The following is a 27,200-nucleotide window of genomic DNA, read 5'->3' as shown; positions in this document are numbered from 1 at the left end:
AGGGAGAAAACACCCCCATGTTCCAAGGCCTTTCAGAATGCCACAGATATTTACAAAGCATCCATCCAGCTCCTGGGCTTGGAGTGGTGAATGAGGCACCACAGTCCCTGGCCCTTCAGAGCTTCCAGCCATTAAGCAAGCCATCCCACAAACTGTGCCAAGTGACAAGGAAGAAGCTTCAGGGGCGTGAGGCCACGTGGGGATCCTACAAGGCTTCTTGACATCTCGGGCAGACACAAAAAAAGGACAGGCTAAATTGCAGGCAAGGGCCCAGGATAGAGAGAGCAGGGCTGTTTGGAAGAAGTGAGAGGGGAACAGTTTGGGAACAGAGACACAAGAAAAGCCTGGATTGGTCCTTTCTCTTTTCCCATTGTGGGTAATCTGTTTGCTACAGAATTTGGGGGGGGGGGTGTATCTTCTAAGTGCCAGGCAACCTATTTGGCACTTTCTGTTTATTTATAGAGCAATTTAATTCACCAGTGTTTACTGAGCTCCCTGAACAAATAACCTGGACCCAGCCATGGGGTTGGCAGAGAGCACAGCAAGGGCAAAGGCCCAGAGGTGGGACCCCCCCCTCCTCAAAGCATCTCAGGGAAAAATCAGTCCCTTGGGTCTGCAGTAGGGTAAAGGAGCCAAGGTCCAAAGGCACAAGGAGCTGATCTTCAGACTTTGTCATTTGGGGAGCAGGATGAGTCCTAGAGGGATCCGTGCTCTAAGAAGCCAAGGCTGGGTGGAGGAGGTCCCGCCTCAGCACATTCTCTTCTGTGTGACGTTGGAGATAATTAACCCTGGGACCCTAACAGCTGTCACCACCACCCTTCAGGAATTTGGGCCCTCCCTGCATGACACTTAGGCCACACTCCTGCTGCACAACTCTGGGGGAGAAAGGAATCTCATTAAAAATTTTCAGCAGATGTGCTGGCCTGGAGTCACCTGCACACCAGTCCCCTTGCTTGGATGGTCTTTACCGGTACCCTGGGCTCTCAAGGGCCCAGGCTGATGGCTGCCTTCCTCCCAGGCCACGAACCTACTGATTCTCTGCCCATCAAATTCCTATGGGCTCTCAAGGGTCCTGACTCAGCTCACAATGGCATCTGGGGGAACAGGGGAGCCCCAGAGGGAAAGGTAAGAACCTTGGGTTCCATCCCAGCCTGACCACTGGTTCGATAACTTTTGAGGTCTAGGACCTCTGAGTCCAAGAATCAGGCAGAATGATTGGACACATTTGTGTGGAGCCTGTATAAGAGCCGTTGTCCCTTTCGGAAGGGGAGGCAGACAAGGCTGTTGGGGGGAGAAGCATGGGTCATGTAAGCATGACCAAGAGGGTCCTGACTAGCCTGGGGTCCAGGGAAGGCATTCCAGAGGAAGTGATGTCTGAGCTGAGGCTTAAAGTGTAGGCAGGAGTTAGCCCGGTGAAGGAAAGAGGAAAAAGATGCACAGAGAAGAAGCCTGTGCAAAGACATGGAGGCATGGGAAGCGGGGTGTATTCAGACTTGAAAGAATACAAAGAAGTTCAGATTTGGCTGTAACTAGGACTTCCTGGAGAGGAACTGGCCAGAAATGAGGGACCAGTGCAGAAGTGACAAGGGACAGGGTCCAATATGCAGAGGCCAACAGCTGCCCTGTGGAGAATGGACCAGGCCAGATGAAACCAAGGACACTAAGAGGCCAGAAAGGAGGTGCAAGTGGTGCATCTGGGTGGGGTGGGGAGGTGGGGAGGACGAAACAGACCTGGTGGCTGGTGGAGTGTCAGGGAAAAGGCTACCCAGATTAACATGAGGACCCTAGAGGGGGAGCAGTTCTGACGAGAGGTCATAGGCTAACTTTACACAATGAGTTTGGGGAGCTCAGGGGTCATCTTAACAGGTAAATGGAATGAGAGATGGGGGGAGTAAGACTCAAGGTATCACTGTGGGGATGAAAACAAGGCCCTGGAAGTTGTCAGGATGGCCTGGGGAAAAGTACTAAGGCCTGGGGAAAAGCAAAGGGAGCCCAATGCCCTGAGGAGCCCACCAAGCAACATGAAGAAAAACAAGAGAAGCAGCTAGAAATCCAAGAAGAGCAGTCACAGAAGCCAGAGGGAGTTTCAGAAGAGAGGAAGGATTAGTTATATTCAACACACCTGGTCAGGTCAAAGGAGGAGAGGACTGGGAAGTGAAGGGCCAGGGAGCATTTGTGGAGAGGCTTCAGAGTGTGGAGGATATTTTAACGGTGGTGGCGGGCTTTCCAGTGACCATGATCTGCCACTAGGTCTGAGTGTGAGGAGAGGGGCTGCATAAGGCTGAACAGGTTGTGCACTGCACACTCCAGTGGCTGTCCATTCACAAAACAGAACTCGGGGCAAGGGGCTACCTGCGGAGTTGAGCGGTATTTTGTGAAACTTGTGACTGCAGTGTGGATATTTACCACAAGGTGGCGCCAAAGACCAATGCTGTACTTCTTGGGAGAGGTTGGGGCAGGGCAGGGGTCTGCATCCTCCGGGGCAATGTCATCTTAGCATGGGTGGAGGGTACAGCCAGATACAGGATGGCTAGGACCCTCCCCACTAACGATGCCCTCCAAATCTCTGTCAGAACAGTTCTCCTAGCGGTAGGAACTCAGAAATAAACTACACATCACACACTGCAGCCTTTGGCAAGGGGCCTGGCTTGAAAGGGTCCCAGGGGAGCAGCTCATCCCATGATCTGGGAGAGGTAGGGATGTCCCTCCCACTTATCCCTTGGGAGAAGAGAGTCAGGAAGGAAGGAAGAACGCCTGGCCCAGAATATGGGACACAATCACCCCACCCCAGCACAGCCCTGCCCACAGGCCCCCCTGGAGGCCAAAGCTGGATCAGCGGGGACAGTAGCAGAGACACCACCCCACCTGGGGCAGAGTCCCCCTGGGATGTCACCTGTGGACCCTGGAAACCCTGGACTAGAAACTTATGCCTCCTAGGTGCAGGGGCTGGCCTGGAAATGTTTCAAGAAGTGGTGGCCATGTTGTCTTTGAAAACAATGTCATGTCCATTGCAAACCATTCTTTACATAAGTAAATACAAAGAAAAAAATAGAACCAAGTGAATTACAATGCCCAGAGATGATGGTCACTAGTGGCACAGGGATGACTCTCCCAACAGCTCTCAGGGTCAGTGGAGGCAGCTTTGCGCTGAGGAGACTCCCACTACAGGAGACCTGGCAGCTGTTCTAGTGCCTTCGCCACTCCTCCGTGTTTATTGTGTTGAGCACGTTTCCCCCTCTAGAGATAACAAAACCCTTACTCCCTACCCTACCCTGACCTGACCCTACTGCCTCTCAGACTTCCTTTCTCCCTGTCGCAGCCCACGTGACTCAAATACAGCAAGCTCGTTGCCACCTCCCAGCCATTGCCCCTGCTGTTCCCTCTGCCTGGAATACCCTTTCTCTGGATCATTCCATGACTATTTCTTTCTTGTCATTCTTTTCTCTGATCAAAGAGGCCTTCCCTGACCACCCTGACTAAAGTAGCCCCTCAGCCCCATTGCTTGACATCACATCACCCTGGTCGTTTTCTCCACAGCTCTTCACTTTCTCTGAAGTCATCATACTTATATGCTAACTTGATGATTATCTGTCTCCTCTGGCTAGAGTGTAAACTTCTTGAGAGCAAAGACCTTGCCTGTCTGGTCTGCCACTGTGTCCCCAGCATTTAGAATGATGCCAGGCACATGGTAGGTGTTTATTCCATGCCTCACTTCCATTTTCAGTGGCCACAGAGCATCTCAGGGCATCTGTGACCCTCTTTCAATGCTCAATTGCCCACTGATGGTCACATGGACCATGCCGTCCCTTTATCCCTGACAAGCAAGCCAGTAATCAACATAACATCCTCAGGCACAGATCTCTTCTTGCCTGTACAACTCTTTCTTTGGGATAAATTTCTTGAAGTGGAACTTCAAGGTGAAAGAGGGGTTTGCACTTGATATCCTGAAACTACTGAAATAGTATTTTTTTAATGTTCATTTATTTTTGAGAGAGGGAGAAAGAGAGAGAGCAAGCAAGGGACAGAGGATTCATAGCAGGCTCAAACTCATGAACCATGAGATCATGACCTGAGCCAATGTCAGACGCTTAACTGACTGAGCCACCCAGGTGCCCCTTGAAATAACTAGTCTTAAACACTCATACCAATTCCTACTCTCTTGAGAGTGTCCACTCACACATCATTTCTCACTGCCAATCTCAGAGGCAAAAAAAAAAAAAAGTTTCTTGTTGGTGTTTGTTTATATTTGCATTGTATTGATTGTTAACAAGACAGAACGCCTCTTAAAATTGCAATTTTTAGGTGTTTTTTGTTTGTTTGTTTGTTTGTTTGTTTGTTGAGAGAGAGAAAGAGGGCAAGTGGGGAAGGGACAGAGAGAGAAAATCCCAAGCAGGCTCTGCACTCACAGCAAAGAGCCCGATGTAGGTAGGGCTTGAACCCACGCTCCATGAGATCATGACCTGAGCCAAAGTCAGACACATAACAGACCGAGCCATCCAGGTGCCCCCAAATTGCAATTTTAATGGGTGAATGAATGGGTTCAGTTAAAGCATCAGAAAAGAGAAGTGGCTTCAGGAACCACAAGGTGAGAGTGGTAAAGCCACTCGAACATGGAGCAGCATCCCTGGCCCTTGCCCTTTGACAGACGCTTTGGGAAGTAGAGTCCAACCTGAGGCTGGAGGGAGGTGGAGGTTGGTTGTAGATACAGACATACCTACGAGCCTCTATGTCCTCCCTCTGGAGTCGTCATCTGCCCCCACTATTCACTGAAGTGTTCTAGCAAGGTATGGCACCTTGGGCCCTCTCTCACTTGACCTCTTAGTGAGCCAACTGACCATTGTCCCTTCCAAAAGCTGTCTCTACTCTAGACCCCTTTTTCTTCTACCCACATGTTCAGCTGCCTTCTGGATACCTCCTCCTGGATGAATGATCTCCAGACCCCTCAGATTCCACCTGCCCAAACTGACCACAACACCCTCTCACTTACGTGATCCTCTAGGCCTCCCCACATCATTGAAAAACACTACAATCCACCCATCACCCAGGCCCCAAACCCCGGCATCATCTGGGCTGCCTCCCTCTCCAGACACCACATCCTATCAGTCAACCAAGCCCCGCATTCTGCCTCCTGAACATCTCTTGAATGTCTCCTTCTCTCTGTCCCCATTGCTCCCACCTGGGTGCAGGCCACCATGCCTTGGCTGGAAAATAGTAGTCACTTCATTGCTGCCTCTACCTCCCCTCTCCATATACTGCCTAAGTGAGTTTTAGAAAGCATAGATAGGACCACAAAATTCTGCAGCTTAAAGCCCAGGCTTCTCATCACCCAAGGGTAAAATCCATCGTCCTTAGACAATCCTCAAGGTCCCTAATGACTGGCTCCATCCCAACACATACATAATTCTCTAGCCACGTTAAGCTTTTGCTCCCCAAGAGCAGGGGGGACAGCTCCTCCCTCCTGTGCCTTGAACTCTGTTGTGCTGTCTGCCCAAGACACTTCTCCAAAAATCTACCCTCCACCTGCTTAGGGAGCCCTGACAATTTTCCATGCTAAGGGCCCCTTCCCTGCAAAGCCCTTCCTAACTAGCATATACTCACATTCTCTCTCATATGCACACACACTCACTCTCTCTCTCTCTCTCTCTCTCTCTCTCTCTCTCTCTCTCTCTCTGGTGACACAGGAGATACAGAGACTCAGGGATGTAACTGCCGTGACTGACAGTGAGCCCCCATGAACGCCAACTGGATGGCCTCACCTCTGGTCCCCCTACTTCTGGTACCTCAAGGGCTGAGCATATAGCAGGTTCTGCTTGGTGAATATCTGGCAAATGAATGAATGATGCACATTCTGTTCAAGGCATGTGGCCACAGGCAGAGCATAGGGCAGGCTTCTATTCTGTCCCCTCACAGAAGGCTGGGGAGTGAAGTTGCATACCAGAGAGCTGTAGCCACAGAGGCTGTGGGCTAGGGTGAAGGAAGCCTACATTTTTCTGGGTTTGGGGACTTGAACTGCATTACTTCTGAAAGTGGAATTAGCTACACCATACGTGAGGACCTAGGGCCCACTGTGGTTCTCACCACCCTCTGCTATTAGAGGGACTTTTCTCAGGCCAGAGCCCATCCATTCAGGAATGTGAAGTTACGGTGCTCATGGTTAGAAATGGTGATGGTTTGGTGCTCTGCCTGAGCTCCCAACCCAGTGCCAAGCAGAGTATGTCCTCAGGGAATCATGGCTGACAGAGAGCCAAACTGATTGGGATTCAGGAGCTGAGTTGTAGCTCCGACTCTGCCCCTTCCTAACCACAGAACCGTGGAAAGTCCCTGCCTTCCCTGAGCCTCAGGTGGCTCTTCTGTGAAATGGGTTTCAGCTGTGTCCTTCCTCACCTGGCTCATGGTGGTTGGGGAGAAGCCTGGGAGGCTTCCAGCACCCCATAGCCATCAACTACTATACCTTTTTCAAGGCACCTAGGCAGGGGGAGGGGCCAGCTGAAGGCTAAGGTGCCCCATCTGCTCACTGCAGCCCCATCCATGCCTGGCCCTTGTGGTCACAGGATGAGGATCCAAGCCTGGTCACAGACAAGGACAACAGGCAGTGATGGGTGCTCAGAAGGGTTGAGTGGGAAGCCAGAGGACACAGATTTCTTGGAGGAGGTGACATTTGAACCTTTTTCCAAGTGGATAAGGGGAAGAGCATCCCAAGTAGAAGGGAAGCTGAGACAAGAGGGAAAGGCTAGACAGTGGGGACCACGCTCAGGGAGCCACAGGTAGGATGGTGTAGTGGAACCAGAGCAGCAAAGGCTGGCAGGATGCATGGGAGAGGAGTAGGTGAGGTCATCTTAGTCCAGACCTTCTGGGTCTTAGAGGCTCCACTACAGACTGTGGACTTATCCTGAAGGCAATGGTGAGCCAGAATGACCTGATTTATGATTTAGAAGATCACCCCAGCTGTTAGGTGGAGAACAACCATAAGGGATAAAGGTGAAGTCAGGGAGCCCAGAAAAGATGGTGGCCTAGGCCTAGATACCAACTGTGACCATGTAGAGACGTTGCCAGACACAGAACAGAGTGGCTGCGAAGGACGAGGGAATTATCCATTAAAAGTGGAAATTTGGGGGCGCCTGGGTGGCTCAGTCGGTTAAGCGGCCGACTTCGGCTCAGGTCATGATCTCGCGGTCCGTGAGTTTGAGCCCCGCGTCGGGCTCTGTGCTGACAGCTCAGAGCCTGGATCCTGTTTCAAATTCTGTGTCTCCCTCTCTCTGACCCTCCCCCGTTCATGCTCTGTCTCTCTCTCTGTCTCAAAAATAAATAAACGTTAAAAAAATTTTTTTAAATAAAAGTGGGAATTTTGAGGGTGCCTGGGTGGCTCAGTCGGTTAAGCGTCTGACTCTTGATTTCAGCTCAGGTCATGATCTCAAGGTTCGTAGGTTCAAGCCCTGCATTGGGCTCTGTGTTGACAGCTCAGAACTTGCAGCCTGCTTCAGATTCTGTGTCTCCCTCTCTCTCTGCCCCTCCCCCACTCTCTCTCTCTCTCTCTCTCTCTCTCAAAAATAAACATTAAAAAAATTTTTTTAAGTGGAAATTTTGGGGGGTGCCTGGGTGGCTCAGTAAGTTAAGTGTCCAACTTTGGCTCAGGTCATAATCTCACAGTTTGTGAGTTCAAGCCCCGCCGTCGGGCTCTGTGCTGACAGCTTGCTCATAGCCTGGAGCCTGTTTCAGACTCTGTGTCTCCCTTGCTCTCTGCCCCTTCCCCACTCATGCTCTGTCTGTCTGTCTGTCTCTCAAAGATAAACATTTAAAAAAATTTTTTTAAGTGGAAATTTTGGGGGCACCTGGCTGGCTCAGTTGGTAGAGCATACATCTCTTTAAAATAATTTTTTTATGTTTATTTATTTCAGGGGCACCTGGGTGGCTCAGTCAGTTAAGTGTCTGACTCAGTTTTGGCTCAGGTCATGATCTCTCGGTTCATGAGTTCAAGCCCCCCATGGGGCTCTGTGCTGACAGTGCAGAGTCTGCTTGAGATTCTCTCTCCCCCCCCCTCGAAATAAATAAACGTAAAAAAATTAATTTAATGTTTATTTATTTTTGAGAGAGACACAGAGACAGAAAGTGAGTGAGGGAGGGGCAGAGAGAGAGTGAGACCCAGAATCTGAAGCAGGATCCAGGTTCCGTGCTGTCAGCACAGAGCCCAACGCAGGACTTGAACCCACGAACCATGAGATCATGACCTGAGCCAAAGTCACTCAACTGACTGAGTCACCCAGGCGCCCAGAACATGTGACTCTTGATCTTGGGGTAGTGAGTTGGAGCCCCATGATGGAGGTAGAGTTTACTTAAAAACAAAGAATTTTTTATGGGGCACCTTGGTGGCTCCATTGGTTGTGTCTCTCTGTCTTCAACTCAGATCATTATCTCATGGTTTGTGAGTTCAAGCCCTACACCGGGCTCTCTGCTGTCAGCACAGAGCCTGCTTTGGATCCTCTGTCCCCCTCTCTCTGCTTCTCCCCCGTTTGCACTCTCTCATAAATAAACATTAAAAAAAAAAAGAACTGAAAAAAAAAGTGGAAATTTTCTGGAAGTGGAATTACAGAATTCTAGAATGAGAAAGAATTCTTTGGACAGTGCTCTGGTGAGCCCCTACAATCAGTGCTGCCTCATCAAAGCTCTGAGCAGTGTCACAGGCACAGTTCTATTTCACCGCCACCCCAGGAGCCAGCAAGTTCCCAGCCCTCAGTGCTCAGTGGGTGTTTGTTGAATTAATTAATAAACAGAGTACTTGAAGTGGGAGGTGAGGTGCGGGGAGGGAATGAATTTGAAACACGTCTTAGAGGATGATCAATAGGACTAGAAGGCTGAATGAAGGTGGGAGTAGGAGAGGGGACGTCATGGTTCGTGCATTTACTCATTCCTTCACTGGCTCATCTGACAAATATTTCTTGAATTCCCACTACAAGCCAGGGACAATGGTAATCAGGACTTCCATGATCCCTGCCCCCACAGAACTTAGAGACCCACAGTGAGGCAGGTTTAGGCACATGGGCCTACATGCTGCCTGGTGGTGATGACTGGCATGAAGGTAGGAGTCCACAGGACATGGAAAGAGAAAGTAACAAGAGAGTCTTCAGAGAAGGCGGTCAGAGGATGCCTTGCAGAGGAGCTGGGCAGGGACTAACTGGTGCCGGTTTTGAGAGCTGTGGAGAGGTTGAGTCTCTGGCTCAGGTGGGAGCCTGAGTGGAGGGCAGTGCTTTGCAAATATGAGGATGAAGGAAGAAGAGTCCCCCAGGGGAAGGTCATGCAATCTGGCAGGTTGACCAGAGGCTCTGGAATAGGAGAGGACTCTGAGTAGGGAGGAATGCTTGGGGCGCTCAGCAGTGGATGGATTGAAGCCCTGGGACTGGATGATGTTGTGTGGTGGGGAAATAAAGAGAACCCAGTCCCTGGAAGCAATCCCCAGGTTCAAGGACTGTAGAGAAAGGTGTGCTGTAAAGGAAGGCAAAGAGGAGGGGCCGGCAGGTGGGAGAACTGGGAGAGAATGAGGTGTGTCTCTTGGAAGAGCTGGTGAGGGAGGGGACGTCTGTGTCCCTGAGGGCCTCTACCCCCTACCACTAATTCTGGGTTTTTAAGACCAACCCTGTGGGTGCAGATAGTAAAAAACCTCTCAAAGTCCCTCAACCTGCTCCCGGGTATGTCTGTGCTCCCTCTAAAGGTAAAGGACTACGGTGTGAAACCCTTCCGGTATGGGCCCAGAGCTCTCAGCTCCACCTCAACCCACTGGAGGGGAGAGTCAGTATTCCAGTCCCCTATTGGGAAGGACTGGCTCTGGCCCCCTTTGGCCAGCATGTGCCCCAAGCCCAGGTACCCAGACCCTCCCGCACTCTGTGAGCAAGGCCTGAGGCTCCCCAGAGCTAGTAACCAGTGAGTAGTGAATGCGAGGTCAGGTATCTAATGGCTAGGCTTCAGGACCCCTTGTTCCCGTCCCCGAAACTGGCCCTGATTCTTTCCTCCAACCAACCCAACCCAGCAGTGGCTGCTCCGGGATGGTCATAGATAGGAGGGCCTGAAGGATCTCTGGAGACCACAGATTCTGAGAAGGGGGATAGGCAAGCGGGGCTCTCCGGCGCACCCTGCTTTGGGATTTGCGTGGGAAGGAATGGGACTGGCTTTGCAAGCAGCTGCCCAATTCCCGCGAATCCCGAGCGCTAAGAACTCCCACCGCCCTAGCGTCGTCCAGGGCCCCGCCTCCCCGCAAGCTGGTGGACCCCGCGGGCCACTGGCCTGCCCCATTACCCGAGAGGGCGGAGCGAGTCGTGGGCGCCTCCCTGGGTCCCGGAGCCTCCCGAGCGCAGTGGGTGGGGCCCAGCGGGCGGGGGAGGAGCGGGGTGACTGGGCGGCGGGCGACTGGCGGAGGGAGGGGCGGACGCCGGCGGCGGGGACAGCGGCAGCTGCGGCGCGACCAGGCCAGGCAGGGACGAGCGCACGGAGAGCGCGAGGTCCGCGCAGCCCAGTGCAGCCATGTGAGTGTCACCGCCGTTTCGGGGGACCGCGGGCCAGGCGGGGGTCGGATGCGGCGGTTCGGGTGCCTCCGCATCGGTCCCGGATCTGCTGCCCTGGCTGCGGCCCGGTCCCACGTCGCCCCATCCCCCGGACCCGGGCCGCGCGGTATCTTTCCTCCCCTCCCCCCGGGCGCGGAGGACGCCCACAAAAGCCGCCGCCTTTGGGCCTGACGCGCGCCGCGCTGCCTTCTTCCCTCCCAAGGCAAGGCCCAGGCGGCCCTTGCCCCGGGGCTCTAGGGTGGGCCGGGCCTGAGGGCGGGCCCAAGACGCCTGTCTGGGCGCTGGCAAGGGCGCTCTCCGGGAGCCCCCGCTGTCCTCGCTGGGTGCGGGGAGGGGAATGGATGAGCTGGGAATGGAGAGGGGGCGACGAGGGTTGCAGGCTAGCCTCGGAGATGAGCTAATCTTCCCTGGACACATCGGCCGGCCTAAGCGGATTTGGGGCTCGGCCCGAGGTGGCCGGTCCTGGCCTGTGGCCGGGCTCTTTGCCCAAGCGGCTGAAGCTGATCGCCTTGGCCGGGTGGGGGAACAGACCCTGTCCCTGGGAATGGGAGGCTGATGCATGGTCTCTGCAAGCAGCCAGGCTTGGGCACCCTGAAGAACTGTTTGGGGGAAGGAGCTGCCTACCACGGCTAGGGATCTGGCTGTCTGCCCTCAGCACCCCCTGTCCTCCTCTCCCTGTTGAGGCCTCAGTCCAGCCAGTTCTACTGGATTGATCCTAATTCAGGTCCAGACTGGCTGGCGGAGCACCTACTGTGTGCAGTCTAAATATAACAAACATAACAATAAAGTTTCTCCTGTCACCATCTGTGGGACCTCACTCCGGGCCTGCAGCATTCAGCACCAGCACAGCTTTCTGAGGAGGGTTATGACAATCTGGCAGAGGCTGAAAAAGAGGCCCAGAGAGGTTAAGTAGTATTCTCAAGGTCACACAGCTGGTTTAGGGAGAAATGGGAACTAGACCCAGACCTCAAATCTTGCCATTGCACTACCACCTTTGTGGCACTGAAGGGGTGTGGAAAATAATTAGAAAGTGAAGTACAAAATACTCCAGTGGGACAAGGAGGCTTGGCTTAGCTTCCACTTCCACCCACCCGTTCTGGGTCCTGTGAGGCAACAGCCAGAGATAGAGGCCTGGATTTAAGTGAGGGTGAGGAGAGCATGCAGGGGGCCAGGCTGGGTCCACCCTGGGTGGAAAGGCAGGTGAAGAGGGCGCGGCTCAGTCAACCCCTGCCTCTCACTGCAGCTAGGCTCGAGACTCCCGACCCTTCCAGGCCCGGCCCAGGGGAAGCCACTCAGCTTCCAGCACGCCGCCAGCCAGCCTCCAGCCAGGGAATGTGACCAGCTGACCAGGGAGGGGGCCGGCAGGAAGTGAAGCCACCGGGAGTCTCTGCTTGGTTCCGGGGTGGGGGGTCCCAGGCCACGCGCACACCCCTCCCTCCGGCTCCGGCAGCTGCGGCATGACGTCAGCAGCCGGGTTTGGTGGCAGTCGCTATGGAGACAGGGACAGGTTCAGTAGGGACCCCATTCTCCTTGCAGCCTCCCCTTGCCTGGGCTATTTTTAGTGTCTGTTTACCTCTGTCTGGGGCAGCCCTGCTCCTGGGCGGGGCTAGATCAGGGACTCCTGGCTAGGCTGCTGGACCCTCCTGGCCTACCACTGAGCTGGGCAGTGCAGGTGGTGGGACCTCCTGTCCCACACAAGTGCACCACTTTTGGCATGTAGAGGGTTTTGGGGGCGAAGGAATCTGGGGCCATGCAGGCAGTCAGGGTTCCATTCCTTGCTGCCCGATGCTGGCTGTGCTGCTGGCCCCATAATCTTTGGGACCTGAGATCTTTCCCATGTCCAGAACAGGCTTCAGGGCTGGTATGAGGCCAGCTTCCCCCCACCAGTTAAGGTGGGCCCTCTACTTAGCTCAGAGGAGCTCAGCAATTTTTCTTTTCTCCCCTGCAGCAGGGAAGACCCTGCCTCCACCCCCCTGAAATGGTCACTCAGACAGATATTCTGATGGTCATCTTGGCAAGAGTGTGGACCAACAATTACACATTGGTGGGACTAGGGAGTTGGTAGCAGCAGAGCCCTAGTGAGAGAGAGAAAGAAAAGTGTTGGGACAGTTAGCCTACTCTGAGTCTAGTCTACCCACTCAGTCCCAAAACCCCAGGGGTCCTCACCCTACCCTATGCTCAGGGAGCAGAACTCTACTTGGTGATATAATCATAAAGTGGGGGAAGGACAAAGAAAATTGTAAATGGAGTAGGGGAGTTAGGGTGGGCACAGACTTGAAATCTACCCCTCCAACAGCCCAGGACCTGCTCTTCCTGTGTCCCGGCAGCCCAGTTCACTCAGCTCCGAACTCATACGCAGCCCCCTCCCTCATCTCTCTGGTGCGGGGCCCAGAGGGCACAGCAGTGAACCCAGCAAACAGGCCCCTGCTCCCAGAGTTCACAGTCTGGTTGGAAGACAGATGCTAAAGGAGAACTGACAACTGAACTATGTGGCCTCCAGGATCAGAGGAAGGAAGCTATGAGGCGCCTAAAAAGGAGGAACCAACCCAGGGCAGGAGGAGGAAGAACCCGTAGGGTAAAACTTGAAAAAGGAGAGGGAATTGGTAAGGCTGACAGTATGGGAAGAGGGTATAGGAGCAATGGAGGCTGCTGCTGAAAGGCTGAAGAGCCTTGTAGGTATCGAGAGAGGATCAGGGGCACCTGGGTGGCTCAGTTTGTTGAGTGTCTGAGCTCAGGTCATGATCTCATGGTTCGTGGGTTCGAGCTCCTTGTCACGCTGCCTGCTGACAGTGTGGAGCCTGCTTGGGATTCTCTCTCTCCCTCTCTCTCTGTCCCTCCCCTGCTCATGTGCTCGCTCTCTCTCTCTCTCTCTCTCTCTCTCTCAAAAATAAGTAAACATTAACAAAATTAACTATAGTAATAAAAAGAAAATTTTAGAAAAAAGAGAAAGGGTCACAGTAGCTGGAACAGAAAGACCATGAGAGAAGAAGGGGACTGAGTAGATCAGTGGTAGAAGGCATATGAGGGAAGGGACAGAGCCTTGGGGTCATGTCAGAGAGCCTACACTTTATCCCTGGAATAGGGGGTCACCCATGGATGTTTTGCAAGAGGCAAAAGAGAGGGATGTTAGCACTTAAGAGTCCTGTGGTTGGACTGCCTGGATTTGAATCCTGACTCTACCACTTACCAGCTGTGTAATCTTGGGCACATTAATAATTGTTAACAACAACAGTTAATATTTGTTTTGTGTTTACAATGTGGCAGTGTGTCCACCCGAACTTCCCTACCCCACATACAATTTTCACTTGCCCAGATGCTCCCTACAAGTGCCTAGAAAGAGAAGTATCTCATTTCATCTTCCCAGCAGTCCTGTGAGGCAGTTGTTGTTGTTGTTGTTGTTGTTGTTGTTAGGTTTATTTAACAGAGGGGTATCTGAAGCCCAAAAAGGTTAAGAGATGCCTTGCCCAAGGTCACAGAGCTAGTTAGCCTCATGTTTCTCATCTGTGAGATGGGGCTAATAGGATTGACCCTATAAGGTTGTTACCAGAATTAAATGAGATGATGTTTGTTAATTAAGCACAGTGCTTGGCCTATAGAAAGCACTTGACAAATCACAGTTTTTGGCATTGTCAGATGACTGGAATTTTAAGAAGAGCAATGTTGTTATTGGATAAAGAATGGGAAGGGGGTGTGCACCAGACTGTCTCAGTCGGTAGAGCATGAGACTCTTGCTTACTTACAAAAAAAAAAAAAAAAGTAGGCAATCATGTAAAATAATGCTGGATACCCATAAACAAACAAACAAACAAACCAAAATAATAGATCATTGTGGATTATAGTGGAGACAGGGAGCTGATTGGGAAGCTCCACTAGGGTTCTAGCTGAGAGTTGGTGACTGTTTGGACCCAATTTCTAGCTATGGGGATGGAGGTGAGGGGACAGATTCCAGAGTGTGTGGCTGAGTGGAGAGAGGTTGAGTGGGAAGAGTCAAGTTTGAGAAGGAAATTGGTGAATCCAGCTTGAGGACTTCAAATTCAGCACACCCCTAATAGCCCACTCTGCATTGTTGCTTAGCTTCTGGGGAGGCAACAAGCAGGCAGTTGGATATATAGGCCTGGTGCTCAGAAGAGCTGTTTGGGTGAGGAAGAGATAAGGAAGCTGGCAACATTTGGAGGGCATTGAGGTGTGGGAGATGTACCCAGCCCAAGAGTGAGGAGGATGAGGCCAATTCCGGGATGATGAGAAAGATGAGATCTTCTGTGGGAAAGTAGGATGTACAGCCAGAGAGATAGGTGGAAAACCAGGAGCATGTTGTTGCCTCTTGAAATTCAAGGAAAGAAAGGGCTCAAAGAAGAGAAAGAGAGCCACAAAGTGAAAAGCTTTACTGAGATCAAGCACGAGAAGGACTAAACCTTGGACACTGGATTCAGCAACAGGGAGGTCACTGGTGACCTTGTCCAGACCAGTCAGGGGAGTGGTGGGTGTGGAAGGTAGCCCAGGGTGGTAGAGGACTGCGTAGTTGTGGAGAGGAAATCAAGGTAGACATCTGTCTCTTCGAGAAATTTGATTATGAAAGGGCCAAATGGAGCGATGGATGGGGTCACTGGGAAGAGAAATGGGGTCCACAGAGGAATAATTTCTTGTTGGCGTTTTTTTTTTATTTTTTTTTTTTTAATGCGTATTTATGTTTGAGAGAGACAGAGACAGAGTGTGAGCGGGGGAGGGGCAGAGAGAAAGGGAGACAGAATCTGAAGCAGGCTCCAGGCTCTGAGCAAGCTGTCAGCACAGAGCCTGACGCAGCGCTCCAACTCACAAACTGCGAGATCATGACCTGAGCCGAAGTGGGACGCTTAACCGACTGAGCCACCCAGGGGCCCCTCTTGTTGGAGTTATTAAAGCCAACTTTCTGGGGCACCTGGGTGGCTCAGTCGGTTAAGCGGCCGACTTCGGCTCAGGTCATGATCTCTCGGTCCATGAGTTCGAGCCCCGTGTCGGGCTCTGTGCTGACAGCTCAGAGCCTGGAGCCTGTTTCAGATTCTGGGTCTCCCTCTCTCTGACCCTCCCCTGTTCATGCTCTGTATCTGTCTCAAAAATAAATAAAATGTTAAAAAAAATTAAAATAAAGCCAACTTTATATTAAAAATATCTACAGAGAGGGTGAGCGTCCAAAGTGTACAGCTCAATCCATTTTCACAAGGGAACATACACCCATCTAGGACCAGGAAATAGAACCCAGATGAGGAAATATGGAACATTACCAGCCCCCCGGAAACCTTCTTGTGTCCCCTTCCAGTAACTACTCCCAAAGGGTAACTAGTATTCTGACTTCTATCACCATAGATGAGTTTTGCCTGTTTTTGAACTTCACATCAAGGGAACCATACATAGGTCCTCTCTTGTGGTATTGCTTCTTCTTTATGTCTGTAGGATTCATCCATATTTTTGTGTGCAGATGTATACTGTTCGTTCTTTTTGCTGTATAGCATTCCATTATCTACTGATGGGCATTTGGGTAGTTTCCAGGGTTGTTTTAGTTTTTTATAGGCGAGTGACTTGAACTTGTTTAAGGCTTGCGGAGGAAGTCTGAAACACTCATTGTCTATGAGAAGGAAGAAAGATGAGTAGGGCCACACGTGAGGATTTCCTGGGTAGGAAATGAGAACCTGGCTGAGGTTGAGAGAATTTCTCTGTGGTTCCAGCTCAGCTGCTGTGCAAAGACCTCTGGCGGCTCCTGCCATTGTGTGCAGGTGTAGAGAAAGCAGGGCATTGGGTCGCCCAGGGTTGTTTTCTGCCGGGTAGGAGAGAAGCACAGAGTGCTAGGCATATTAGCAGCAGGTGAGCTATGGAGTGTGGTGCCTGTGGATCTAGGCTGGGGAGAAGGATGTGCAGGAGAGAGAAGGATGTGCAGGGGAGAGAAGGATGTGCAGGGAAGAGAAGGTGGGAGGGAGCTGGCAGAGAGAAAGGAAGCCAATTGTGAGCTCTGTGCAGGATGGTGTCTGTGAAATTCCGGGCTGTATCTCCAGTGACTGGCACATGTTTGGCACAGAGTTGCCACTCAGTGAATAGTTGAATAAATGAGCTGAGGTTTCAAGAGGTCTCAGGTAGAAGACAGTGTAGGTGGGGGTGATGCAGAGAGCCTTAAGGTTGGCATCATTGTGGTTGCAATTTAGGAAAGGGGCACTCCAGAGCCGGTGGGCGGGGGGGGGGGAGGTCAGTGTGGGGCGTGCAGACTGGGACGGGAGCAGAAAGGTCAGTGTGGGGCGTGCAATCCACAGGAATAGTTGCTAGTGTAGGGTGCAGAGCACCTGGTCTTCAAGGAGAGAGAGGAGGATAGCACATTTCAAACTGGGGTCCTTGGGTATCTTGCATCTGATTCTATAGGGGGGTGGTGGGCTTGTTGGAAATGCTGACCCCTGGGCCCACTCCAGGCTCTTGGGGAGAAAATAAGCAGAACTGAGCAACAAGGAGCAGGAGTATTTATGGGTTAAGGGAGCACCCAGCCCTTCCAATGCCCACTGGAGTTTGGGCATGATAGCCTCTATTCAGGCTGGAGGTGGATGAGGGAAACTCAAGGAAAAAATACTCAGGGTGGGAAAGGGCCAACACCAAGGGGATTCAGCCGTGTGAGCCGGTGGCCAGAAGGATGGGGGCCTCGCCGTAGGATGCAGCTTCTACCAGAGAGGTAGCCCTGGCTGGGCACTGGGACCTGATCCTCTTCCCTAGGGCCTGAGGGTGGGGAGGATGTGCCTAGAATGAGCACCTCCTCTGTGGATGGGGTAGTCCATGGGCTATGGGACTCTGAACCCAGTTCCTTCTCTGCTTCCTTCTTGGGGCAGCAACACATAATATGAGCTTGGTCCAGTCCCACACTTTTAGCCTCTTTCTCTTCCCAGCTTCCCAGACGCCTCATGCTCAGTGCCTGACTCTGCCCTCTATTGGCACAGGCCATCCACTCGGCACCCACAGTCCTTCCTTCTACTCCCTCAGCCCCACTTTCCAGTCTGCATACTCAGAACCCCAACTCCCAGCCTTGTGTGTGCTCAGCCCTCTAATACCCCTCAACAGCCACTCTACGAGCCCCTTATTCTAACTGCATCCAATCCAGCCTCCACTCAGGGTCTTCATTCTGTTTATCCCTCCTTATTCACCGCCGGGCTCAATTCCCTTTACCCAAACTCCGAACCCCACCTGAGAAGACCCACTTCAGTCTCCTCCCCGAAGGGAGCCCCCAATACCCCTCCCAGAGGCCGCTCAGTCTGAGCGGTGCCCCCGCCCCGTGGTCCAGCCGGTCCCGCCCATCCCGGCGGGCTGAGTCAGGCGGCAGGAACTGGGCGGGGGGCGGCGCTGGGAGGAGCTGAAGCCCGAGCCAGAGTCGCTGGGAGCAAGCGCGGAGCCCAGCTCGACCAGCACCTAGTGGCCCTGGGCCTGTGGGGACGTAGGGGTGGGAGGGCAAACGCAGGGGGTGGGGAGCTGTCCTGGATCTACCATGAGTGCCAAGAAGAGAGGTAGGACCCGGCCTGAGGCTGCGATGGCTGCGAGGCTGGCCCCAGGGGGTGCGGGCTGGACTCTGGGGGACAGGGGCACGTGTTTCGCCGGATCTGGGTGGGGGTCTGCAGAGGATCCCTTCCCGCTAAGGGCGCGGGCGAAGGAGTCCATCTATGACTAAGTTTCCAGGCCTGAGCCGCAGGAAAGTGGAGGAGGCAGGGCACTTCTTGGCGCTGCCCCCGACTCTGGGAATCCCCACGCTGCTGGGCTCTGGCATCCCCGGTGGGGGCTGGAGGGAAGCAGTTTACACGGGGCGGAGGGTCGCGGGAGCCAACCCCGGGCCTGCCGGGCCTGTTGGGCAGCTCCGCTGGGCTCAGAGCGTTCACCTCGCCAGGTGACCTCCCGCAGCTTCGCGGGGTTGGAGCGCGGGAGCTCCTGGTCACTGTTGCGGGGATAGGGGGTGAGGTCAGGGGCAGGGCTGGGGAGCCCGCCCCGCCCCCGGGTAAACAAGCGCTTCCGCACATTCTTCATGCGCCCCGCCCCTTTCCTGCCCCTTCCCAGCCAGGGGCGGGGGAGGGGGGGTCCCCGCGCGACCCCCCTTCCTGCCCCGAGACAGGCGGAGCCTGCACCTCTGCAGGAAGTGGGGGCCGAGCCCAGGCCACGCTGAGTCCGAGGCCGAGTCGCCCGGCCGCCCTGTCATTAGTGCTGGGGCCGGCAGGGTTGTCGGACTCCCGGCGTCAGGCGGTATCCGGCTGGACTAAGATACAGAGGCTGGGCCTCCGGAGGGGGCTTCAAAAGCCTGACTGGCGCTGGACACCCGCCCTCGCCACCCCCCAGGGAGCCCCGCGCGGACTCATTCCATGATGTCCCTGTCGGTGCGGCCGCAGCGCCGCCTGCTCAGCGCCCGGGTCAATAGGAGCCAGTCCTTCGCAGGCGTCCTCGGCAGCCAGGAGCGGGGCCCCAGGTACGCAGCAGAGCGGGGCTAATGGGGTCAAGCGAGTGTGACGGGGCTGGAGCTGGGTGTGCAGTGAGGGATTGGGGATCCTTCTAGTACCTTTCTGAGTGTGGCCTCTTCTCCAGGAGCTTCCCGGCCTTCAGTCCCCCGGGGCCCCCACGGAAGCCCCCAGCGCTCTCCCGAGTGTCCAGGATGTTTTCCGTGGCGCACCCAGCCCCTAAGGTCCCACAGCCTGAGCGGCTGGACCTGGTGTACACTGCGCTCAAGCAGGGCCTGACGTAAGGAACGCCTCCCAATGCCTTATCCCAGGACTCCTCCCTAAGCCCTCATCCCCTTCCTGCTAGTAGGAACCTTCCCCAGTCTCCTATCTTCTTTCCACTGCTTGCTTGTACCCCGGGCAGCTGGAGGCTGAAAAGGTAAGCTAATTCTTGTAGTCACTCCTTTCCCCAGGGCCTATTTGGAAGTGCACCAGCAAGAACAGGAGAAACTCCAGGGACAGATTAGGGAGTCCAAGAGGAATTCCCGGCTGGTAAGTAAAGGGTTGACAAGGATGCCCTGGATTTAGCCCAGTTGTGACTAGAATACAGGATATCAGGAAAGGCTGGGCAGGTTTCTAGCCCCACCTTCCCCAGGTTTTGTACGCTTTCTGTCTGGGACCCAGTATCTGCCCATTGGAGCTTTCAGTGGGGCAGGTCAGACCCCCACAGACGTGATGACAGGAAACTATATTGTAGTAACTCTGATAGAGAGTCATGGTTCTTCTCTGGAAACAGGTCAGGGCTTCCCAGAGCAGGAAACGCTTCTGCTGGGTCTTGAAGAATAGGAGTTCCCTGGTAGAGGGAACCTCTTCCTAGGGGTTGCAGGAAAGGGAGTGGGCCCGGGGAAGGGATCCCAGGGAAAGAGATGGGGGGATGCGTATGGGAGGGGTCTTGAGGACCAGACCCTATGTCACTAACATGCACCTAAGGCCAGGCATGAGGGAAGATGGGTCAGTCCATACTTTGACTGGAGTGGCTGTGGCCTGAGGTATGAGGGGGAGGAAGGCTGTGAAAGAGGAGTTAGATGGGCCTGGGTAGACATGTGCCCCTGCTGGAATACTTCCCATGCCTCCTAAGTGTCCCCTCTCATCTTCCCCTGCAGGGCTTTCTGTATGACTTGGACAAGGTAAGTGTGTAGGGAATGGTGATGGAAGAGTTTGGCTCATTGGGGAGGGTAAGGGCTTGGGGCCTCCGGCCCCTCCTGACATACCTCTCCCTCAGCAAGTCAAGTCCATTGAACGCTTCCTGCGACGGTTGGAGTTCCATGCCAGCAAGGTATATGTGCAGCATGCACATGTGTGCAGTGTGCACACAAGGCGGGTGGGAGATAGGGGGATGCTAAGTCCTGGGTGAGCAACCCCAGTAGTGAGTTTCAATTCCCCCAATATCACCCCACTCACCTGCCCAGATTGATGAGCTATATGAAGCATACTGTGTCCAGCGGCGTCTCCGGGATGGCGCCTACAACATGATCCGTGCCTACAGCACTGGGTCTCCAGGGAGCCGAGAGGCCCGGGACAGCCTGGCCGAAGCCACTCGAGGGCATCGCGAGTACACAGAGGTGAGGGATGGGTGTCCAGAAGGCAGAGGCACAGGGTATAGCAGAGCTGGTAAGAGAGGACTGGTTCTTGATCCGCTCTTGTCCCTGCCCACCCCTCCCAGAGCATGTGTCTGCTGGAGAGTGAGCTGGAAGCACAGCTGGGCGAGTTCCATCTCCGGATGAAAGGTACTAAGTGATGGGGACAGACTGGTGCTAGGGAGAGGGGATTGTGTGCCTGAGACCCCTCATCATGGCTCATCTCCTCCTCTACTCCTAGGGCTGGCTGGCTTCGCCAGGCTGTGTGTGGGGGATCAGTATGAGGTATGAGAACGGCAAGGAAGGGCTGGAATGAGAGGGTCACAACACCAGGGGCTGCCTCATCTTGCCTGTTCACCTAGATCTGCATGAAATATGGGCGTCAACGCTGGAAACTACGGGGCCGGATTGAGGGTAGCGGAAAGCAGGTGTGGGACAGCGAGGAAACCGTCTTTCTTCCTCTGCTCACGGAATTCCTGTCTATCAAGGTGATGCGTCTACCCAGGACCACAGGTCAAATGATCCTGTGACTCCTTGACTCGTGAACCCCTCATGACCCTAAGACCCTTACCCTGTAACTCCCAGCTGGCTTCATGGCTCTGTGAATATGTAATCCCCATGTCCTTCATAACTCTGTGATTTTCTTATGATCTTTTAATCTTGTAAATATTTGACTCCCTAAACCCTCATGAGACTGTGACCCCCATGGCTACAGTGACCTTAGACCTCTGTAATCCACATGCTCCCAGGATGCTTCAATCCTCCATGGCCTCATCACTCAGAGAATTCCAATCCCTGCAACCTTGTCATAGCCCTATGACCCTGTGACTGTCACATAACGTCTATGCATATTCAGACCTCTGATCTCCCACAACCTCATGATCCCTATACCCTTATGACCTTATGATGCATTCTTGGCTACAGGTGACAGAACTGAAGGGTCTGGCCAACCATGTGGTTGTAGGCAGTGTCTCCTGTGAGACCAAGGACCTGTTTGCTGCCCTGCCCCAAGTTGTGGCTGTGGACATCAATGACCTCGGCACCATCAAGCTCAGCCTGGAAGTCACATGGAGGTTGGTGTTGTTGAGTGGCTTGGGGACAGGACCAAGGGGCCTGTGGCACCTGCTAAAAGCCTCTTACCTCCCCAGCCCTTTCGACAAGGATGACCAGCCCTCAACTGCTTCCACTGTCAACAAGGCCTCCACAGTCACCAAGCGCTTCTCCACCTATAGCCAGAGCCCACCAGACACGCCCTCACTTCGGGAACAGGCCTTTTATGTGAGTCACAGGCCAGGCTTAGGCCCCACCATCCTCCAGGGGCTCCCTGGGGTGGTCCTGAAGCACCCTTTCTTCTCTCCCAGAATATGCTGAGGCGGCAGGAGGAGCTGGAGAATGGGACGGCATGGTCCTTGTCATCCGAATCTTCAGACGACTCATCCAGCCCCCAGCTTTCAGGCATTGCCCGCCACTCTTCAGCTCCCAGGCCTCTGGTGCAGCAACCTGAACCTCTACCCATTCAAGTCGCCTTCCGTAGGCCTGAGACCCCCACCTCTGCACCTGTGGATGAAGAGGGGATCATGGCCCCAGCCCTGGCCAATGGCCATGCCCCCTATAGCCGGACTCTGAGCCACATCAGTGAGGCCAGTGTGGATGCTGCCTTGGCTGAGGCTTCTGTGGAGGCTCTGGGCCTAGAATGCTTAGCTCAGGGACCTAGCCTGCCTGCACACCTAGATCCCACCCATGGGGAGCAACCTGGTCCTGTCCCTCCTGCTGTGGACCCTTGCCATTCTGCCACAAGCCTTACCCTCAGTACAACAGGCCCCACCCACATATCTACAGACCCTGCTTTGTCTGCACACCTAGATTTGGTTCACAAGATCACAGACTCTAGCTCTTCTGAACTGCCAGGCCCTACCCACACCATCAGAGGATCTGCCTATAATGACATCAGCCTTACCCAAAGTGCTCCAAGCCTCACTCATACTACCACAGCTTCCACCCACAAGCCCATGGTCTCTACCCTCACCACTACAAGCCCTACTCCCAGTGCCACAGCCCCAGTCCAGACCACCACAAGTCCCACCCACAAGCCAATGCTTTGCACCCTCACTACTGAAGGTCCTACCCCCAATACTACAGGCCCAGTCCAGACCACCACAAGCCCCATCCACACTACAACAAGCCCTACCCATACCACTGCAAGCCTCACCCAAACCACTATAAGCCCCACCCACACTACTGCAAGCCCCACCCATGCCACTACAAGCCCCACCCATGCAAGTACAAGCCCTGCTCACAAAGCCAGGATGTCAACTCACACCACTACAAGTCCTACCCCCAAGGCTAAGGACCCAGTCCAGACCACTAGGAGCCCCACCCATCCTGTCACAAGCCCCACCCTTATAACTGTAAGCTCTTCCACTTTTCTAGACCATGCCATGCTTCCCAGCTCCTCTGCAAAGGCAGACCCTACCCTCCCAGGCACCAACACCCAGTCTTGTAGCTACCCATTTTCCACTCCTTGCACTCAGGCAGACCCCGTAGCCCCCAGCACCTCCTACCCAAGTCCTGCCTGTTCCAGTTGCGAACCCCTCACAAGTCCATCCCCAGATTCCCCAGAACCGGACCTTCAGAATCCAAGTCCCCCTCTCTCACCCGTAGCCCCTGTGGCCCAGCATTTAGATCTTAGCCTGGCTGTGGCCACTCAGGCCCCAGTTCCAGGAGCAGCTGGAGGGGCTGGGGATAGGAGGCTGGAAGAGGCACTAGGGGCCCTAATGGCTGCCCTGGATGACTATCGTGGCCAGTTCCCTGAGCTGCAGGGCCTAGAGCAGGAGGTGACCCGGCTGGAGAGTCTGCTCATGGTAAGGAGGGCCAGGTGGGCTGCAGCAGGGAGGGCAGCAAGGCAGTGGGCAGTAGCACTGACTCCCTTCCCAACCCCAGCAGAAACAAGGCCTCACTCGCAGCCGGGCCTCCAGCCTTAGTATCACTGTGGAGCATGCCCTGGAGAGCTTCAGCTTCCTCAATGAGGATGAAGATGAAGACATCGATAGTCCTGGAGACAGGTGAGGGGGAAGAGGTGAGGGGAGTGCCAAGTGAAGGGGAAAGGCCAGAAAGGGGAACAGGTGAGGTGGAGCCAGGTAGAGCACACAAGGAGAGTGGCAAGACTGGAGGTGGCAGGAGGGGATACACTTGCCAGCAGGTGCATCTGTGTTTGACACCCCCACCCCTCACCCCATGTAGTCTTCATGTGTCCCTGATGCCTGTTTCCAACCCCATCTGTATCCCCAGTGCTTTTGACCTCCCTCCTTCTGGTCCGGGCAATGCCTGCCTCTCCTGCTGGTCCCCATCAGCTTGTGATCCTCCAGCTCCTCCTCTTTCCCTTGGACTCACCTTGGACCTACCCTATGAACAAGCCCTTTCGGTGCCTCTCCATGCACCCTGGGTCCCCCAGCACCAACCCCCTCTGTCTCAACCCAGGTTTTCCCCGAGAACCCAGCCCCTTGGCTCTCTGTCCCAGAGTGGCCTTTGCCAATTCCTGGTTAAGAGTCATGCCTGGCCTGTCCTCTCTCTGCTGCTGCCCAGGTTAGGGCCCTGTGCCCTGAACCCTTTGGGCCACAACCCCTTGGAGTCCACATTACATAGACCATCCCACCTGCAACCCTACTCCCAGCCATCCCAACCCCGGCGGCCCTGGTGGTCCCAGAAGTTGTAGCTGGAGGTGGGAAAAGACAGACGAACCCTGGAGACCCCCACTAACACCTGCTGGTCGTAGTCTCTTCCTCCTTCTGGAAGTCCTCCGTGAACTTACCCATTGTCTGTTGTCTGTGTATTGTCTGCTCTTCCATTCTGGGGGGGGGGGGGGGGGGAACCTTAATAAAAATAAACGTTGACCACATGGTGATGTGTGCTCCTGGGGTGGATGACCCCCTTTTTCTCTCAGGCCCCCAAACAGCCTGGAGCCTGGGGCTGAGGACAGCCTTGACTTACCCAGTGCCCGCCCCCTCAGCACGGAGTGTCCAGCTCTGGACGCTGCCTTGGTCCAGCACCTGTACCACTGCAGCCGCCTCCTGCTGGTGAGGCTAGTGGTATTCTCCACACCCTCCTTTTGTAACCCCCTACCCCAGGGAGCGCTGCACTTCAATACTGACCCTCCATGCCTCCTCTGACTTCCACTCCCCACTGCCCCAGGGCTCTAGCATTTGGCTCTTGCTGAGTGGAACACCTCCCATGGCTTCCCCCATCCTCTCCATGCATGCTGGGACTTGTAGTCCCTGGGCTCCACCCTCCCCAAGCTTCATCCTGAGATGAGGCCATCCCTATTCTCCAGAAACTGGGCACATTTGGGCCCCTGCGCTGCCAGGAGGCATGGGCCCTGGAGCGGCTGCTGAGGGAAGCCAGAGTGCTAGAGGCCGTATGTGAGCTTAGCAGACGATGGGAAGTACCTGCCACCTCTGCCCAGGAAGGTAAGGGCTCTGTCTGCCCTGAAGCTCCTCCCTTACCTAGCCCCATCTGCACGCCTGTCTGCCCACCTGCCTGCTCTGTTGCTGATGGTTGTCTGCACCTCCTCGTAGTGGTGCAGTTCTCAGCCTCTCGGCCCAGCTTCCTCACCTTCTGGGACCAGTGCACAGAGGGACTCAGCCCCTTCATCTGCCCCGTAGAGAGAGTGCTCCTCACCTTCTGCAATCAATACAGTGCCCGTCTCTCCCTGCGCCAGCCAGGCCTAGCTGAGGCTGGTGAGTGGGCTGCCTACCTGCCCCCTCTTACCTCCTTTGTTGGATCCCTAGTGATGGGATCTCAGGAAAAGCCAGGTCAGCCTACACAGACCTGCTGAGCTGAGCAGTGTGAGGAAATAATGAAGGCTTGTTTCTTTGCATGGAAGGACCCAGAGGGGTAGGGTTTGGATGGGGGGCCCCTGGACCTGAACCTGGGATGGGAGCACTCTTCCCTCTAAGGGCCTGGCTCCACCCAAACCCTGAGGCTTGCAGCACTGCCTCCCACAGTGTGTGTCAAGTTCCTGGAGGATGCCCTGGGGCAGAAGCTGCCCAGGAGGCCCCAGACAGGCCCTGGAGAGCAGTTCACCATCTTCCAGTTCTGGAGTTATGTCGAAGCCTTGGACAGCCCCTCTATGGAGGCCTATGTGACTGAGACCGCCGAGGAGGGTGAGCCAGAGGCCCTGATCACAAAGTGGCCTGACTCTGTGGGTGTGGATGAGAACATGAGTATACAAGACCCTACCCCACAAAGTTCCTTGCCCTGCTACCTTGTCCCAACTCTCCTTTCTTCTTTCAGTGTTACTGGTGCGGAATTTGAATTCAGATGACCAAGCTGTTGTGCTGAAGGCCCTGAGGTTGGCTCCTGAGGGGAGACTGCAAAGGGATGGGCTTCGGGCCCTCAGCTCCCTGCTTGTCCATGGCAACAACAAGGTCATGGCTGCTGTCAGCACCCAGCTCCGGAGCCTGTCACTGGGCCCCGTCTTTAGGGAAAGGGTGAGAGTCAGGCAGGCCCTTCTTGAGGAAAAGGCTTGGGGTCCCAGGCTCCCAGTGTCTGGCTAAGTCTGCCCTCCCACCCTTACCCAGGCCCTACTGTGCTTCCTGGACCAACTCGAGGATGAGGATGTACAGACAAGAGTGGCTGGTTGCCTGGCCCTGGGCTGTATCAAGGTAATGCCTGCCAACCCCTGCACTTCATGCCCCTCCCAGTTCCCCCAGCCCTGGGCTGTGGGCCTTTCCCACCTGCTCCACTGGGCCCACCTCAATGTTCCCTCCCCCGGTAGGCTCCTGAGGGCATTGAGCCCCTGGTGTACCTGTGCCAAACGGACACAGAAGCTGTGAGGGAAGCCGCTCGACAGAGCCTGCAACAGTGTGGTGAGGCTGGGGGATGGGAGATACAGGTCAAGTAGAGTTCCACAACAGTTTGGCTGATGGGAGCAGGAGTGAGTGGAGTCACGGATGGGAGGGCCGAGATGGGGCTAAGATCGCTCCTAACCCCATCCTTACCCATTACAGGGGAAGAGGGACAGTCTGCCCATCGACGGCTGGAGGAATCACTGGACGCCCTGCCCCGCATCTTTGGGCCTGGCAGCATGGCCAGCACAGCATTCTAAATTTCCTACCCACTGGCTTCCGGTGCCCCTTCCTCTCACTTTCAGGGCTCACCAGGCACTGGCAGGGAGGGTGAGGGCTGGCTCCAGACACCTCTCCCCCACAGATTCCTATCAATGAAAATCTAATATATTCTTCTGTTGCCCTTGGGTTGGTAGAGTCAGTGCCTGAAGTCAAGTGCCTCCCAGCCTCGGCTCAGCACACTTGCCACAAATCAGTGTCCTGCCACATCCCTTGGTTTTATATTTTATTTACAGAGTTTTACAGAAAATAAAAAAGCAAAATGCCTTTCCTACATGGCCTGGCCTGGTGCATTCCTGACCCTCTGCTCCAGCACTCTCTGGCTATGGCCCTTCCTGACCCTGGTCTATCTGCATTCCAACTGTGCTTTGGCCCTGGAAATTCAGGTGGAAGAGAGCCCAGAGACTGAAACTGGGGTTGCAAAACAGCAGAGGAAGAGGGTAGTGGGTATTGTTGAGGAGGTCCAGTCTGGAT

At 54.5% G+C, this 27,200-nt stretch overlaps 1 protein-coding gene across 5 annotated transcripts; it reads left to right on the top strand.

Moving 5' to 3' along the window:
- The first annotated feature begins 883 nt into the window (after positions 1–883).
- On the top strand, positions 884–27,000 carry RIPOR1 (RHO family interacting cell polarization regulator 1). Of its 5 annotated transcripts, none has more exons than XM_053210578.1 (22): positions 884–1,125; positions 18,873–18,999; positions 19,116–19,268; positions 19,441–19,519; positions 20,131–20,154; positions 20,250–20,303; positions 20,437–20,589; positions 20,691–20,754; positions 20,846–20,889; positions 20,967–21,092; positions 21,529–21,677; positions 21,753–21,882; positions 21,966–23,465; positions 23,545–23,666; positions 24,545–24,677; positions 24,932–25,067; positions 25,176–25,337; positions 25,605–25,763; positions 25,894–26,090; positions 26,181–26,264; positions 26,378–26,468; positions 26,610–27,000. In XM_053210578.1, exons 2-22 carry the CDS (start codon positions 18,896–18,898, stop codon positions 26,705–26,707), a joined length of 3,762 nt encoding a protein of 1,253 aa, XP_053066553.1. In that variant the 5' UTR covers positions 884–1,125; positions 18,873–18,895; the 3' UTR covers positions 26,708–27,000. The 5 variants fall into 5 exon arrangements, with proteins under 5 accessions (XP_053066553.1, XP_053066554.1, XP_053066552.1 ...); XM_053210577.1 differs by lacking the exon at positions 884–1,125 and adding an exon at positions 10,369–10,501; XM_053210576.1 differs by lacking the exon at positions 884–1,125 and adding an exon at positions 15,686–18,055 and having other exon boundaries at positions 23,548–23,666.
- Positions 27,001–27,200: the final 200 nt, after the last annotated feature.

Source organism: Acinonyx jubatus, chromosome E2 (genome assembly GCF_027475565.1).
Source record: "Acinonyx jubatus isolate Ajub_Pintada_27869175 chromosome E2, VMU_Ajub_asm_v1.0, whole genome shotgun sequence".
Classification (NCBI taxonomy): domain Eukaryota; kingdom Metazoa; phylum Chordata; class Mammalia; order Carnivora; family Felidae; genus Acinonyx; species Acinonyx jubatus.
This window is presented reverse-complemented; position numbering and strand designations above follow the sequence as displayed.